Here is a 17,151-nt window from a genome sequence, read left to right as displayed (position 1 = left end):
AAATACTTGTACTTGGTGTGGTTTGAAAAAAAAATGCCCCCACAAAAGAGTAGCACTTTTAGGAGATGTGGCTTTGTTGGAGTAGGGATGGCCTTGTTGAAGGAAGTGTGTCACTGTGGAGGCAGGCTTTGAGATCTTATCTATGTTCAAGTCACACCCAGTATCTCAGTTCATTTCCTGCTGCCTGGAATGCATAGGACTCTCAGCTACCTCTCCAGCACCATGTCTGCCTGAACACTGCCATGTCCCACCATGATAATAATGGACTGAACCTCTGAACTGTAAACCACCCAATTAAATGTTTTCCTTTATAAGACTTGCTGTGATCATGGTGTCTCTTCGCAGCAATAGAAACTCTAATTATGACACCTAGTTTCAGTGTATGTTCAGTTTGTTCCAGCTGAATGAGATGATGGCAGGCCATACATAGAGGTCAGAATCACCTGACTTCCTCCAAGCACTAAGATGATCACAACTGAATTCTGGGAAGGCTTGGTAGAGAGTCTATCCAGGGGAGGTTGAGGAGGAACAAAAAAGAATACAATTAATTTGATTGCACTCTGTTTTTCTTTAAAGTTACTTGGAAAGCTCTTGGGAAGCTGAAAGCTATTTATCTATGAGACTTTGTCATCATAATTTGAAGATGCTTTAGTCTGCATTATTCATTAGTGAAACCACAGATAGGCCAGTGTCCCCTGAGGAAGTGATTTGACTCAGTCCTAATAGTCAACATTCCAAGTATCCTTCACATACTGATAATGAACATTTATTCCTAAAGTCGTCCCCCCCCAGCTTTTTACTTTGGGTTTTCACATCTCCCACCACTGCTTTCCTTCTCCATATACCTTTTTTTCCTGGATTTAAATCACTTTACCCAAACTCTGAGTAATTGCAACTTACTAGGTTCCATCCTTAGTATCATATAGACTTTTAGGGTAAGTACATATGTATGACAATCTTTTTTTTTCCCTCTCAGAATAAATCAAATTTTACTCAGAGAGATGTGCATTTAATCATAGACAGTAGAATCAGCAGAAAAATACATAAATCTTTAGACTTTTGTAAGTTAAAACTAATATATTTTTTGAATCGGTTATTTCAAAAATGCACTTTTTAGAAAGGCAGGGTGTGCCACCCAGTTGATCAGTCCTGGTGCAATCAGAGCCTACATTGTCTTCAGAGAGCTGCTGTCTTCGAGGCCTGGCCCCTAGAACGGATGAATAGCTTTTGTGACCCCCAGATGTGGAGTTCTTTGAAACTCCACGTCTGGGGAACAGTCCTTTTGTTACAGTGCTAGAGGAATATCTGAATTTCCTGGGAGTGGGTCATCACAGGAAATTATCAGCAATTCATAGACTTTCCTTTTTGCGTTTGCTTCAGCCTCAAGGGTAATCACAAAAGATTATAGTCTCCATTTCAGCTTTCACATCTCCGAAATATTCTTCTCTGCTGAGAGCATGATTGATTCCCGGAGGACAGTTTTTAACCCTAGCTTTAGGAGGGCTGGTCAGACTAAAGTGTTTCCATAACTGCCAGTCACTGAGATTGTGGATGACTCTGTTGTAGGGCAGGTATTTGGTGATTCTGGACTAATTATACAAAACATTTTAAACAACATGACTTATATTACTAGGTAGAGGTAAAAAGTTAGACATGATAGGAGAGGCATAATGGTCAATAAAAATTTCAGATGAATGTCCTGAAAACTGAAGGACCAGCATCCTGATAGAACTAATTTCAGAAAATGAAAAAAAAATAATAATAATTTAAGACCATTTCTGAAAATCTCCCTACTACATGGATACATTGCAAATAGCTTTTTGCTCAAAATAGTAGTTTTGGGGGTTTTTTGTTTGTTGTTTGTTTGTTTTACTAGCTATGCTGGCCTTGAACTCATGGCACTGATCCTTCTTCTACTATCCAAGTGTTGGGATCGCAGGCATGTGCCACCCTGCCCCATCTGAAACAATACATCCGCTGAGCGTTCCCGAGAGACACTTGGGTGTTCCCTGCCCAATCACTGTGTTGTTCATGTAGTATTTTCTTGGTTTCTTTCATTGTTCGTGTTTAGTGTATGCAGGCGCGTGCACCCATTCCTGTGCATGTGGAAGCCAGGGATAGACATTGGGTGTCTTTGAGACAGGGTCTCAAACTCAACCTGGTGCTCATCACTTGGCTGGACTAGCTAGCCAGCAAGCTCAGGAGACCTGCCTGCTGGCCCCTACTCCAGAGCTGTGGTTACAGGCATACGACACCACGCGTGGTTATTTTGCCTGGCACCTAGGGGTCCGAACCCGGGTCCTCATGCTTGCAGATCAAGCGCTCTATTCACTGAACCATCCTCCAACTCTGTCTCTCTGTTTCTCGATCAGAAAAGGTTGATGCCATATCTGCGCAAGCAAACTGGACGCCTGTTTAAAGTGACTGCCATCACTGCCTTACCTTCCCCTATTTTGTGGTGGCCCTATTTAGAGAGAAGATGTTGTGTATATATCTGAAGTAAGTTTGGGTAATAAATTTTCCTTTCCTGGAAATAACCGTCCTCTTACAGATTTAAAAGAAAATGAAGGTGCTTCTACTTAAAACTACTTTTGGGTTGAACTCCTTGCCTCTCTGCATTCATGTAAAATAATTTCAAGTCAAATGAACAAATTTTGAATGTCAAGCTGTACAATTAGCAGAGCCTTATTCAATAAAGCAATTATCACTGTTGCAAGCAGAGTTAGGCATTTTATTACAGCTCTTTATTTTCCCTTACAACTGTTGTATATTTTTAGAATATACATGGAAAAACAAACTTGCACCAGGAGTGTTTTCTGCTGAGAAGAGCTGATAAATGCATCCATGCACAAGCACACAAAGGGACAGCAGGAATAGGGAAACATAATAAAAATTAGCTTTGATAGTCCATGTCCGTAAAACCACTCAGGTACTGTTTGGCAATTCAAATCATAAAATGTTAATTTTGATGAGATGAGCCTGCAAGGAGCAACCAAACACTCAGATCCGAGAGTGGGCTTCCTTTGTGCACAGAGACAGGTAGATGACGTTAGAGTTCATCCGTAGGATGCTCCGGTACTATGGGCTTCCAGATAAGACGCTGTTAGAGTTTGAATGTGGCATGTCCTCCACAGGCTCGAGTGTCAACTGCTTGCTCCTCAACCGGTGACGCTGTTTTGAGAGGTTCTTGAAACTTTAGAAAGGGTAGCGCCTTGTTGAAGAAGGTCACGAGGAAGACGTCCTTGAGGGTCATCTTCCTTTCTAGTCCCCTCCCCTCCTCTGCTTCTTGCCGTCTGGATATCCATACAATGCTTGGCACATCGTTACATTAACATTTTGTTTCTGTTGTGTATCTGTGATTCACATTTAAGGCTACAGTGTGGCTTGTTTGTGGAGCATGTGCTTAGCTACGTGCGTGTGTGCAAGGCTCCAGGCTCAATCCTGAAAGCATAAATGACTAGAAAAGGAACATTTAACTGGCCATCTCAGATTTTTGTTTGCTCAGTCTGGCAGCAATAGAAGATCTATCTGTTCTAAGTGGAAGAGGCTTCCCCACCATCACTAAATTTCTCAAACTCTTTCTTCTTTCTCAAGTGAAGAAGGTTATACTAAAATCAGACTGGTTTGCATAGAGTCTAACCTACCCGCTCCAACTAGAATTCCATTTTCAGTGTGTTACTGTATCGGATTTCCAGTTTGGGTCCTTTTTAGAGGTGTGAATTCTATTACTCAAAGCAAAATTAAACAAAGAAGCATCCTGGATGTAGGGGGCACATGTCTTTAGTCATTGCATTTTCAAGGCAGAGGCAGAGCATCTCTCTGAGTTCAAGGCCAGCCACATCTACAAAGCAAGTTCTAGACAAGGCGACGCAGTAGTAATTTACCACTACACAGGGAGTGACCCAGGAAATCCAAGCCCGGTTTTAGGACTGTAACATTGCTGTGCATGGAGCCTTGCCACATCTCAGTTCTCACATTCTTAGTGTGAGAGTAAGCAACATGTAATCGGGCACTTACAGGGGAGAATGTTTATGCTTTGCAGAATTACGAATCTATCAAACAGGTCCACATCTCTGTCTTTATTCCAAGAGGAGTTTCCTTTTCATCTCTATTTTTAATCTGCATCACGGACCTGATTTTCCTCAGCACTGTGCTGTATATGTTGGGTCCTTGAGGAGCATTCCAACTTGTTTAGGCAAAACAGTTTTGAAAGAATGCCATTTAATGTGTTTTGCTGTTCTGGAGGTGTATTGATTTTTAAATCAGGAACGATCACCTCCCTGGTCTCTCAGAAAGCTCTTGTAGTGTTTTGTAGCCCTTATACAGAAAACAAGTAAACATATCCTCACTTGCAGGAATTTGGAGTTCTCACACCAGTTATCCTTAAAAACTGCATCTGCCCGTGTCAGTGTGTAGAATCAGGTGACATGCGTGCAAATCCCCCTTAAAACAATCAAGAATTCTATCTTTTAAATAATATTTCTCAGACTTATGTTGGGGTACTAAATTGTCTGCTATAGAAATTTAATGGATATATTTGGGGGGCATTTTCAAGTGATCATTTTTGAAAGAAAAAGCCAACTCTCTTTGGGCCTGGTGAGATGGCTCAGCAGGTAAGAATACTTGCAGTGTGTACACAAGGGCCTGAGTGACCTCTAACTCCCTGTACCCACCCACGTAAAGAACCAGGAGTGGCTGATTGTGTGCCTGTGACCCCAGCACTGGGAGTGGAGACAGCCCAGTGGCCAGCCAGACTAGTGATAGGTAACCAAGCTGCTGATTCAGTAAGATACCCGTCTCTTTAAAAAATAAAAATAAATAAATTAATTAATTAAAAAAAAAAAGATACCCGTCTCGAGGAAATAAGAAGAATCATGCTAGAGCAGGGCACTTGGTGTTCTTTTACACACACACACCTACACACACACACACACACACACACACACACACACACACACGTTACAGACATGCATATACACACACACACGTACAGACATGCATACACACACACACACATGTACAGACATGCATACACCACACACACACACACTAAGACATGCAAAAACACACACACACACACACACACGTGTACAGACATGCATACACCACACACACACATACACACACACACACATGTACAGACATGCATACACCACACACACACACACACGTATAGACATGCATACACCACACACACACACACACACACACGTGTACAGACATGCATACAACACACACACACGTACAGACATGCATACACACACACACACATGTACAGACATGCATACACCACACACACAACACACGTACAGACATGCATACAACACACACACACACAGACAGCAAAAACACACACTACAGACATGCATACAACACACACACACATACACGTACACACACACTACACACAACACACACGTACAGACATGCATACACCACACACACACACACACGTATAGACATGCATACACACACACACACACACACACACACACACACACACACACACACACACACACACACCAGAAGCCAATTTTGAAGATTATCTTCTATCTAGCCTGTCTTCCAAACATTATGATAGCTCTCTCTTTCAAATGTGTTACAGAACAATCATTCTCGTAACCTGCCCTCAAATGAAAAGATTCCTTAGTCTGAGTGCCTGAAATGATATATGTTATTTTGTTTTATTTCACCCCAAGGAGACACAATACTAGACATGCAGGAGTCAGTCTATTTATTTTGCATTCTCTTGGTGAAACCAATTCCTGTTGTTATTACTCTGAACAGCGAACTGTAACAACTTCATGGGTATTTATATTTGTGTCATACAGTTCATAGTCAACCATGTATTTTTTAAAATGTTAATATATTTTATTGAGAAAAATAAAACAACACTTTGAAGGAAGCAACTTCTCTGGGGATAAGAAAATATTAATCTTATTTCCTACTATTTCATTTCTTGTACAGAGCTATTAAATTTTGCAATAGAGGTAAATTCTCATTAATTTCTTCAATGATCCCAAATAAGTTTTAGCTCCTTTACAAATTCTTTAATTTTTCTCATTTCTTTCAAAAGCCTATGTAGCAATATGATAGGAAGTATTGTTACAGTGTCTTTGCAGAGAACACAAATCTATCAATTCTGTGTTTATCATTTGACCAAAAATTATTTTAATTATAGGAACATTGAGAATAAAATGAAAACCTTCTTGGAATGTTCTTTGTATCCTGATCGGGAAAAATGCTTTATTTCCTCATGATTTTAGTCACATGTCAACATTTGCTTGTTTAAGAATGGAAGCAAGGAAAGTTTAAGTTCCCTTAACCAGAGCTCAGCTTTTTACCGTAATGCTTCTCCCTTCCCCGAGAGCATCAGTTGTGGTTAGGGTTGAATTTGGTCTGGGTTTTCTGACTCATCAAATCAACCAGTCAGACTTTGCATAGTTGCTATTAACCTGAATTGGGAATCCTGTGCCCCAGAATCTCAGCTCGTTAGTTTGTTCGTCTAACACTCAGATAGGATCATCACTCTCCAAGTTAGTGCTGGGTATGAGTGTAAGTAGTGCTGTACCCACGGAGAATAAGTTGACCATCTCTTTGTTTAAACTGAACTCTGTGAAGGCTCACTGGCGTGGCATTCCGAATTACACAGCAGCCTGAGTACAACTTTGAGTCATTTCTCTTGAGCCTTTGTAGCATGGGAAATCACCAGGCATGTGGGCGGCCAGAAAAAGAGAACCTTTTATATATGTAGTGACAATGTTTGCTACATACAAGGATCCACTGTCAGAGCTAAGATAGTCCATGTCAGTAAGAGACACACACTAGACTTCTGGCATCTCGCAGTAACAAAATAGCAACACAACTGCTGGAAAGAGTGAACTTTAAAGATTATTCTTTCTACTCAGAACGGCGTAAAGATGGTCTGTCAAGCCAGGCATGCTAACTCACACCTATAATGCGGCACAGGGAGGTTGAGGTCAGTGGATTGCCTATGAGTTTAAGGCTAATCTGGGCTGCATTCTGAGTTCCAGACTAGCCTGGTATAGAGTGTGACACTATTAAAAAACAAACAAACAAATAAATAATTGGTGGTGGAGGAGAAAGAAGGAGAGAGAGCAATACAGTGACTCTTAATGACATTCCATGGTGTGTGTGTGTGTGTGTGTGTGTGTGTGTGTGTGTGTGTGTGTGTGTGTGTGTGTGGTGTTGGGGGTGTGTATATACACACACTCACAGATCAGTGCCTTGCTCAGCCATCATCAGAGAAGCTTCCTCTGGTAGCAGATGGGAACAAATACAGAGACCCACAACCATCCATTATGGAAAGAGCGAGAGACCTTGGAACACGCAACCCCAAAAGGGATGTTTCTAACAAATCCCTCCCCTCAGGGCTCAGAGAACCCTGCAGAAGAGGAGGTTAAAAGAGTGTAAGAACCAGAGGGGATGGAGGACACCCAGAAAACAAGGCCCTCTAGATCACCATATGAATTCATAGATTGAGGTAGTATGCACAGGTCTGCATCAGGTCCCCTGCATGTATGTTATAGCTTCCAGTTTAGTGTTTGGGTTTTTGTTTTTGTTTTTGTTTTTCAGAGACAGGGTTTCTCTGTGTAGCTTTGCACCTTTCCTGGATCTCACACTGTAGACCAGGCTGGCCTCGAACTCACAAAGATCTGCTGGCTCTGCCTCCCGAGTGCTGGGATTAAAGGCGTGCGCTGCCGCCGCCGCCCAGCCAGTTTAGTGTTTTTAATGGGATTCCTGAGGGTGTACATGAGTGGGTTTCTGATTTTTGTGCCTTCTCTTTTCCTTCTGTTTATTGGTCTTGTCAACTCCAACATGTTTTTGTTTTATCTTACTATGTTTTATTTTACTATTAAAAAAAAAAAACCTTTAATCTCTAGGAATTTAAAACCTAAGAGCAAATTAGTTTAAGAGTCTTCTGTATTTTCTTTTGATCCTGCAAAATGAGATTGTAGAAGAACTACCAGAAATCGCAGACTTTTACAAACTGTTCCTTCAGAATAGATGAAGACTATTTTTTCCTTACTCCAAGCCATCCTCTTTGTGGATGGCATAAACGTGCTTGTTGTCTCTCGGAGCCCCTGCGGGACTCAGTGGACAAGATCACGCTTTCTCACTGTACTCATTTGCTTCTTCCTTGACAATCTCACACACGCATATAATGAATTTCAGCCAGTCTCGCCCATTACCCTCTCCCATGCCCTCCTCTCTCCCACTGAAACACTTCTTCCCAAGAAGCCCTCTTTGTACTCTGAGATCTCTGTTTTTGAAGTAACTTTAGAGAGAGATTGCTCTTCAATAATGAAGCTGTCGCTTTTAAATGTGTCATTTCATGAATATTTGAAGTGTAATGAGACTCTTTTGTCACTGTTTTTCCCCATAAGTCTGATATTAAGAAAGAAGGGGATGAAAAAGAATATTCTTTGTGTACTACAGTAATTTGATAATGTCACAGTTAAAAGGTTGATGCTTAGCCAAACTTCCAGAAGGTCCTAAACCACAGGGTTTAGTAACTGAAGTCCTCTTTGCAGTAGTAAAGGGAAGGCAGGTGCAATTAATAACACTCTGCCCCCCCCACCACCCCCACCGCACCGCGCTGACCGGTAATCTCTTATGTATTTTCAGAGTGTTTTGTTTACATCCTGTTCAAACAGCTACAACTTGACAAGGGGGCAGAACCGTCCAAATTTTACAGGGCTTTCAAGAAGTTACTCAATTAAAAGGAGGGGGTGCGTATTAAGAGCAGACAGAATCAAAAAGAGAAAAGCCAGGGGCACTTCTCCGAGACACTTGTGCAGGCAGCTACCTTCTGAACTCCAGAAGCTCTAGACTCATCCTGTGCCACATGATACATGATCCCAGCATCCTTTGGGGTGTTCCTTTGCCAGGGTCAGTGTAGAGGGAGAACCTTGCCTAAGCTTGAAGCTTGACTCATAAGGGTAAACAGCAACTGACTTTCTAAGGACCTGGGGTTCTTCATCCGTATGGGGGAAGTCATCAATGAGAAGGCATGAGCTAACCCCTCCATGTATCCTAGCCTAGAGTAAGGCTCCGAGAAGTGAAGCTGCTCTTCTGACGACGATGTTTATCAGTGTTATGGCTCATCTAGAGAAAGGAACTCAGAGGCAGACACCCTTGCAGGATGACACTGATGTCACAGGCCAAGAGGAGCCTCCTGGATAGTGAGGCCTGAGAAGGTCAGAAAGGCAGAGGAGAGCCCAAGGTTGGACAGTGCACAGGAAACAGGCCTTGTTTGTTTGTTTGTTTGTTTGTTTGTTTGCCATGCCTTCTTAGTTTGCTTTCACCCTCCAGATAGCAGTTAGTTAGTTTGTACTGTCTCACATTTCAATGTTAAAACAATGTTCCTCTCATCTGTGACTCATGTCCCCATGCAGACCAGAACATCATCTGAGCCACAATAGGACTCCAGAACTGTTTATTGGATGGATGATTTATATATATATAAAATACTGAAACCCTGGTTTCTAATTCTGTTTAGTAGGAATGGACTTATTGAACTGTGTAGATAGTCTGTGCTTACCAATTTTTTTAAGGACATTATTAGTATAAATTGATGATTGGTTTAAAGGTGAAATTACCTTAAGAACAGCATGGATAAAAGAAAGTCTCCTATAATTCTTGAACAACATTCCCACTTACTAGGGTAGCACACGGGCTATTCCTAGGCCCAGCCTTCCTCCAAAGCTAAGTTATTTAAAGACATGGGATGTAGCTTCAATTGCAGCCTCTTGAGACATATTGGGGTGGCCAGACAAATTTGTGCTTTGATTGATGTCCCATCTAGAAAATCACCTTGTGTCTAAAATGTAATCCAGCACCTGCCCACACAGCGCTGGAGACGCTGCCCATCTCAGTGGAAGGCAGCGGGCTACCTTTCTGTGTCGGAGTTTCTCCATAGCCATCTGTTCCCATGTGGTTGCTCAGCCCATGCAGCTGCAGATGACTTGGGAAAGTGACAGTCTGGATACATATTCATACAGGTTTGTGGCCCTCATGATCATGGCGAATATACCAAAGAGAAGTTTGTTCTCATTTTGATGTAATCGATGGGGTGATCAGGCCAGCTTCATTAGTTCATCTTGGAGCGCTGCTGTCAATCATTAATTCACCCGTCCATAGCCTCCAGTTGCCTCCTGGGTTCCTGCTGCCAGCCACTACCCCATCTTCCATGTCTATTACCTGCCGCTTAATTGCACTGATACGCTTTGCTTTTCATTTCTATGTGGTTTTCGTTGGACACACTGCGAAGTAGTCGTCTTGGCTGCTGTATTTGCTGTAGTTAGCGAGCTTTTCAGGCTTCTCCACCTACGTGGGCGGGGAGGTGGGTCTCTAGGACATGCCAATACGTGTGAATATGCACATTCTTCTCAAAGCACCAGATGATTACTTCTAACTTTTACTTTTTTTAGAAAAGAAGAGGCTTATTTGGGACCAATAAATTCTGCCAGGTAAGGGATTCTGGTAGCTGGAGCAGTGTGGCAGGGATTTATTTATTTTTCCTTTTATGAGCTTTGTTATGATTATTTCCCAGCAAATCATAATCTTCCCTCTCCACAGACTTTTTTCTGTAAACAGAAAATGACATGCACTAAATTGATATAACTAAGTAACAAGCATTTGGTCATATAAAACTTATATCGTACACTTAATAAACTGTTGAAAGCACTCATTTTTAACAATTAAATGTTTATGAACTGCCAATTAAATCTTTAAAAATATTGCTTTGGTGTATAATTGCAATTCTTCCAATAATTTACCTTAACATTCTATATTTGAAATTATTATATACATATGTAATTTTTTTATTCGGTAAATTTAACAGCTTGACATTTTAGGGTTTATGGGAATGTCTTTATTAATCTAGGGTCCATTATTCATTCTGGAAATCACTGAATGAATAATAAAAGAGTTACCAATGTCGTGTGACTTCCTGGGGAGATGTAAAGAAACATCTGCTCAGCCCAGTTGCTGAGGGATGGATTCTGTCCAAGTCTATTGTCCCAATTCTGTCAATGAGTTTATTGGGGCTATTCACGGGAGTGTGCACAACTCAAAGGTAGCCAAGCTACCAGGAAGCCTTATGGGTAACATACAGGCGTCTCTGCCACTGAGAAGTCCTACCCACAGTATGCACAACTCATATAAACTGCACTCCTGGGGAGCCCCCCTAGGCAGTTCGCAAGCTGCTTCATGACCAGAGTGACCCCCACAGTCCACTGCTTACTCCTATGTAGCCTCAGGGGAGGGAGAGACCTCATAAAGGGCAGTGTGAAGGCTCCTGAGCCCCATAAGTGCCACGAGCCTTGTGGGCTTTCCCTCCCTCCAGTGGGGATCTTGGCTGCTCTGAGTCAACGTGGTGATGATCACATTCAACCCTGCTTCACCACAACTGTTGATTTACTCGACAGATCTCATTATGATTACAGAGAATGACCATCCATTACCAAAAAAGGGCAATTAATGGTAATTCTTTTCATCTAACTTTTAGAACATTGCAGGAAGACATGAAACAAGACTTCAGAATATTACCACTTTCTATTTTTAAAAATCTGAAAACTCTTTTTATGATGCTGCAAATCTAACTCTTGCCCATATGCTTCGGGCCTTGAAGGTCAGATGTCAGTACCGGGCCCTTGTTTCAAGGGATCAGACAGACTGGCAGCTAGAGCATCTAATACCGTTTTACACTTTTCTTTTAGTTAAGTCGTGTCTGACAATAATATTTGAATAAAAAAATTAAATTGTAGCTGGTTTAGACTTTCTGTAGCTGAGACAGATGCCACCCCTTAACGAAACAGCTTAAGGGGTGGGGAGCATGCATAGTTAATTTTTGTCCATGTGACCCAAACACAAAAGGAAACACAACCTAAAAAGAGTGACTTTATTCTAGATCACGGTCTCGGAGGGTTTTGCCAACAGTCCAAGGCTCTATTTATTTTGGGCCCATGATGAGGCAGAACATTGGTGTTGGGATGATGTGTCTGGCAGAGGCTACTCATTGGCTACTCATCTCATGGCAGATAAGAAGCAGGGTGTGAGGGAGGGACTGGGGGCCAGGTCTACCCTTCAGCAGCATGTGGTCCTCCAGGTAGACCACACCAGTGAAAGATGGAACACTGAGCCCGAGTGGGACATTTTCTATTCAAGCCATAGGAGGAGAGATTTCTTTGGGTTTCATTCTGTTTTGGCAGGGATGGCCTGATGACCTAGGCAGCCGCCATCCTGATGGGCAGAGGAAACAACAGAGGCTTGGGCTGGAGGGTTTCCTCCCTCTTGTCCTCCAGCTCTACCATGGTCCCCGAGCCTATTGGGCAGTGCCACTTGTGTCAGGATGTGCCATTGCCCGCTCCCCTCCCAACCTCCTCTCCCCACCCCACATCCCCGCTTAGCTGATCCTCTCTAGAAATGGCCTCACAGATGCACCCAGAGGTGTACTTCCCTCAGTCCACACTGGCACTCAGGATTTACCATCAAAATAAGCATCTATGAGAAAGATAAAAGAGATTTAGACAAGAGGAAAACATGGGTATTTTCGGGAAAATTCATGTAAGGAAATTGTCATTTTCCATAGAAAACAGAGTACTTTTTCTAGAAAACCCTTTCTTTTCTAGTTATCCCATACTTTATAATTTAATTAATGACACCAACAACAATGAATGCAATAATAAGTATAATCTTTCTGTTAGATACATTCCTATAGTTGATGACTTTATTCGCTAACCACTTATTCTTTTTTTTAATTAATTAATTCATTTTTACATCCCAACCACAGTTTCCCCTCTGTAACCCCAATCCACTCCTCCTTGGTTTCTGTTCAGGAAAGGGCAGGCCTCCTATGGACATCAACCAAACATGGCATATCAACTTGCAGGGAGACTAAGCACCTTCCCTGGTATTAAGGCTGGGCAGGGCAACCCAGTATGAGGACTAGGGTCTCAAAAGCCAGCAAAAGATTCAGGGACAGCCCCTGCTCCCACCATTGGGAGTCCCACAAGAAGGACAAGCTACACAATAGAGTGTCCTTTAAAGTGAGGGCATCAGAGGTAAGATTTTGATATGGCTAGCTGTGTGTCATTCAAATGAAGGCAGCAAGTCAGGAAACAAGGAAGCCATTAAAACTGCTGTCTCAACTGAATTGACTTTGTGAGGAAATCTATGATCTTCCACACTACAGGAGCCAAATCCGGTGCCAGTGTCTTGCAGGGACCTCCTTAACATGCTTTGGGAAGCAGGTGGCTGGGAACTTGTCTGCCTCTATATTTGGAGTGTTCAGCCATGACTTACCCATAGGGATGGAAAATAGGAAGCAATGTTTTCAGTCTGGTGTGGTACAGATGTCAGATTTGAGCAGGATACAGTTATATTAGGAATTCATTGAAGAAGAATTTAGGGGGAACAGTTCTATTCAAGGATTGTGTTGGATCCACCCCTAATTATCTTGATTTAATAAAAATTTTAAGCTAGAATATCTTAGGTTCATATTTTGTGTGTGCTTCTGTGCCGTACCATAGGTAAAACCAGGAGATGTGCATTTACCTTAAACAATGAAAGTTTGTATTTTACAGATTAATTTTCAATATATTTTTAAATGAGTGATATGAAAAATGTACATTCTAGCTATGGTTAATGAATATTATTATTTATGTTTTTAAAAGCACCTTGACACAAAGATAAAGTACTAGTGTAGACATACCACAAAGCTGAGCCAAGTGCCATTCAGGAACTAATGTTGGGTAGATGTCTGTACAATTTTATCCTTCATATTTCACACATTACCAGATAGTATTTTACACAGTCTGAGAAGAAAAATGCTGGATAAAAGGCTCTTTTGTCAACTTTGAAAATTTGGGGATTTTTAATACTGCCAATTAAGTCAGTCTGTTCTATTTTTAAGTCTAATACAAATGGATATGCTAATACATCAATATCCCTAGGAGCCATCAGAAAGTATTTCGATATATACATCTGCAAATAAAATAAACACCTAATGTTTTCTTTGCTGACTTTTGAGATTTTCTTTTCTCACTGGTGGGTTTTTGTTTGTTTGTTTGTTTGTTTATCTTGATTGGTTTATCTAATTCTCATGCAATAAAATTCAAGGACTGTGTCGAGGTAGGACAGTGGTAGCACTTGCCTAGCATTCCTGAGGCTCGAGGTTGGGATGTGAGACCCTGTCTGCCACTCCAGAACATGTACATGCAAACCATCACCCCGTCCCTTTACTGTCACCTCTCCCAACTCTTAAACTGTAGCAAAAAGGAGGCTGGTTCTAATAACTTTGAATTTTTATTTTTGGAGAACCTCATATGTGAGTACACTGTATTTACCTATTTTCTACCTCTCCCCTCACCAACATCTCTGGTGCTCCCCATCCCCTTCTCAGATCCATTACCTCCTCTTCTATAATTATCATTGTGATTATATATAATAATATATATATTGTTAATATATTGTTAATGTGACATTTACAACAATAACTGCCCTCTTTCTTGCTGTATGTAAGTTCTCCTAAGTGCTAATTTTATACTTTCTTGATTTATACTCATGATCAGGGATGGGATTTATCTCTTCTCTCTCAGATGCCATCCACTAATCCAGTGTTAAACTCTGAGCTGGGGAGATTTCCTAGCTGGTGGTGTCAGTTGACCTGTCCTTGCTCACGTCCCACCTGTTGATGAGTAATTCACCGCTCATCATCTGCATTGTTTTGTGAACTGCCAGTTGTCTGATGTTAATGCTGGGGATTAATTTCTGGGCTCCACGAGAGAATCATCACAGCCTCTTTTTATCTGCTCTGCAGATAGAATTGTCTCTTTTTCTAAGTGTGATGGCTCTACCACTATGCGTTTTTCTGTGGCTGAATACTTTCATTACTGTGTATTTTCCCAAATATGTATGTTTTATATGGGAGCCAAAAGGAATTGCAGGCTATAAATCAAAACCTTGCTTGATCAATATTTAAACAAGGATTGCATATTAACCAATCTCTTACATGCATCTGAGTATTCATTTGTAATATACTTTCCAGTACAGTGAATTTCAATCCATAGGACATGAAAGCTAATAAATTATTTGAAAATAAAGATACACACTTTCTCTTCTGTAATAAGAGCCTGACATTTACAACTTTGCCATAAATCAAAACTTAAGAAGTTAAATATATCTGTAATGACTGTCACTGAGATCATTCGAGACCATGCTGAGCATTATCGCTTCCTACTAGAGCAACATTAACAACTTAATTTTAACCCGAATGCATGGATCTTTGGTTTTCTTGTAGTATGGTTCTTTAAAATGTCCCAAGCATCCTTTCATCGATAGTAGGTTGCTAGGGATGTGGTGATTCTCTTGTGGTTCTTTGTGTGTTATGACTTCAAGCAGGTCTCTTATTGTTAACTCCCAGAAACAACATTACTGATGAGTGAGATTCTTTGATAGCCTCGTTTGGGAACTAAGAGTTAAAACCTTCAGGAGTAGTTCTGCTCCTCTTCTTTGCCCACGTTGCTGTCTTTCCTTTGAAGTTCATTTTGACCTTGTGTTTCCCATCCTTTGCTCTTCAGATGGACCCTGTGCAGAAAGCAGTCATCAACCACACATTTGGAGTCTCCATTCCCCCAAAGAAGAAACAAGTGATTTCTTGTAATGTCTGCCAGCTTCGTTTTAACTCGGATGTGAGTATCACTTTTTTTTTATCGCTCTCTGAAGTGTGTTGGTTGTGCTGGTGCTGATTGGCCTGAATGTCTTCATATTTGCGTGCTCCATGGCATCACAGCCTGGTTCCTCCTGACGGCCCACTGGCTCCAGTGTGTCCAATTTCCAAGTGACTTAGATTCAGTGTTTCCAATATGAACAGTAGGACAAGTGACTGATTATAAAAATTAAGATGCTCTCTTGTTTTACTCGATTCTACTGATTCTATTTGCTTGTCAAAAATACTTGAAAATTAGAAAATATGAAAAATATTGAGTGGATGCCAAAAATGTTATTTTTGACAAGAACGATCACATTTCAGGCATATATTCAATCTTACTAAATAGCTCAAAGCCTAGTGTATTATACAAGTCATGTTTCCATTTCATATAAATACAGGAAAAAATTTATAACTAGACAACACAGACATTCTGCTAAAAAGAGATACCAAAGAAAAAATCTAAGATTTTTTAAATGCATAAAAAAATAATAACAGTAGAAACCTGGTAATAATTCAACTACCAAATAAAACTAGTTTCCAGTGCAGATGGGATCTAAAGACTGTATCTTGGGATTTCCCAAGTTTCTGGACTCAAAAAGCCATTTTGCAAAGAGCATACCACAGATTTAATGTGTTTTTAGAAATACAAAAATAACAGCCATCCTTCTTCATATATACCATGATGTGACATTTTCATAATTCTACACAGTAAGCACAGTGAAACTGCACTCACTGGAAAAGAAGTTAATCAGGACCTGAACAATCATATTTAATGTGATTTCTGCCAGAGGCATGTTTGGTACCTCATAAGATTCCACACTGAAGAATTTAAATCCACCTAAATAATCAGAGGAACATAGGATGATAATTCCTTTGACACCTCAGTATTACTGAGATAGCAATTCTTCTCAGACTGTAAAGACAGCAGAATGAATATCCAAATTCCCCAAACCTTTTCTTTTTGTTAAAAAAAAAATCACCCACTTTTTAGAATACACATAGGAAAGAAGGAGAGATCCCTAGAGGCATAAATTTTGAAGATGTATACTTCCTGATTTCAGTACTTCCTACAAAACCCACAGTTATCAAGGTACATTGAAAAGCCACTCCATCTTGGGGCTGGAGAGACGGCTCAGCAGTGAAAACTACTAGCTCCTTTTGCAGAGGACTTGGTTCCATTCCCAACGCGTCCATAACTCCAGCTTCAGGGGGGATGGCGCCCTCTTCTGGTCGCCATGGGTACAGCACACACTAGTGCACCAGCATTGATACAGGCAACACACTCATACATGTAAAGATAAATAATCTTCTTAACTCCTCATCTGTTTTAACTCCTCAAGCCTTACTTGTCATTCCTAATTATTATCAACACTTAGTACTTTTTGTGTAACCTTCCAGAGATTTTTTTTTAATTA

General features: G+C 40.9%; 1 protein-coding gene across 8 annotated transcripts in view; it reads left to right on the top strand.

Annotated features, from left to right (window-relative positions):
• Positions 1–17,151, top strand: part of Znf385b (zinc finger protein 385B) — a 392,624-nt gene that overhangs the window by 308,096 nt on the left and 67,377 nt on the right. For 4 of the 8 annotated variants that reach the window (XM_037204905.1, XM_028884605.2, XM_037204904.1 and 1 more), the window contains exons 3-4: positions 10,455–10,493; positions 15,606–15,716. In XM_037204905.1, the coding sequence (XP_037060800.1) occupies positions 10,455–10,493; positions 15,606–15,716 (150 nt within the window). The remainder of the gene's footprint in view (positions 1–10,454; positions 10,494–15,605; positions 15,717–17,151) is intronic. The other 4 variants (XM_037204903.1, XM_037204901.1, XM_037204902.1 and 1 more) reach the window with 1 other exon arrangement.

Source organism: Peromyscus leucopus, chromosome 4 (genome assembly GCF_004664715.2).
Source record: "Peromyscus leucopus breed LL Stock chromosome 4, UCI_PerLeu_2.1, whole genome shotgun sequence".
NCBI classification, from domain to species: Eukaryota; Metazoa; Chordata; class Mammalia; order Rodentia; family Cricetidae; genus Peromyscus; species Peromyscus leucopus.
The sequence above is the reverse complement of the archived record's forward strand: the minus strand, read 5'-3'. Positions and strand labels throughout refer to the sequence as shown.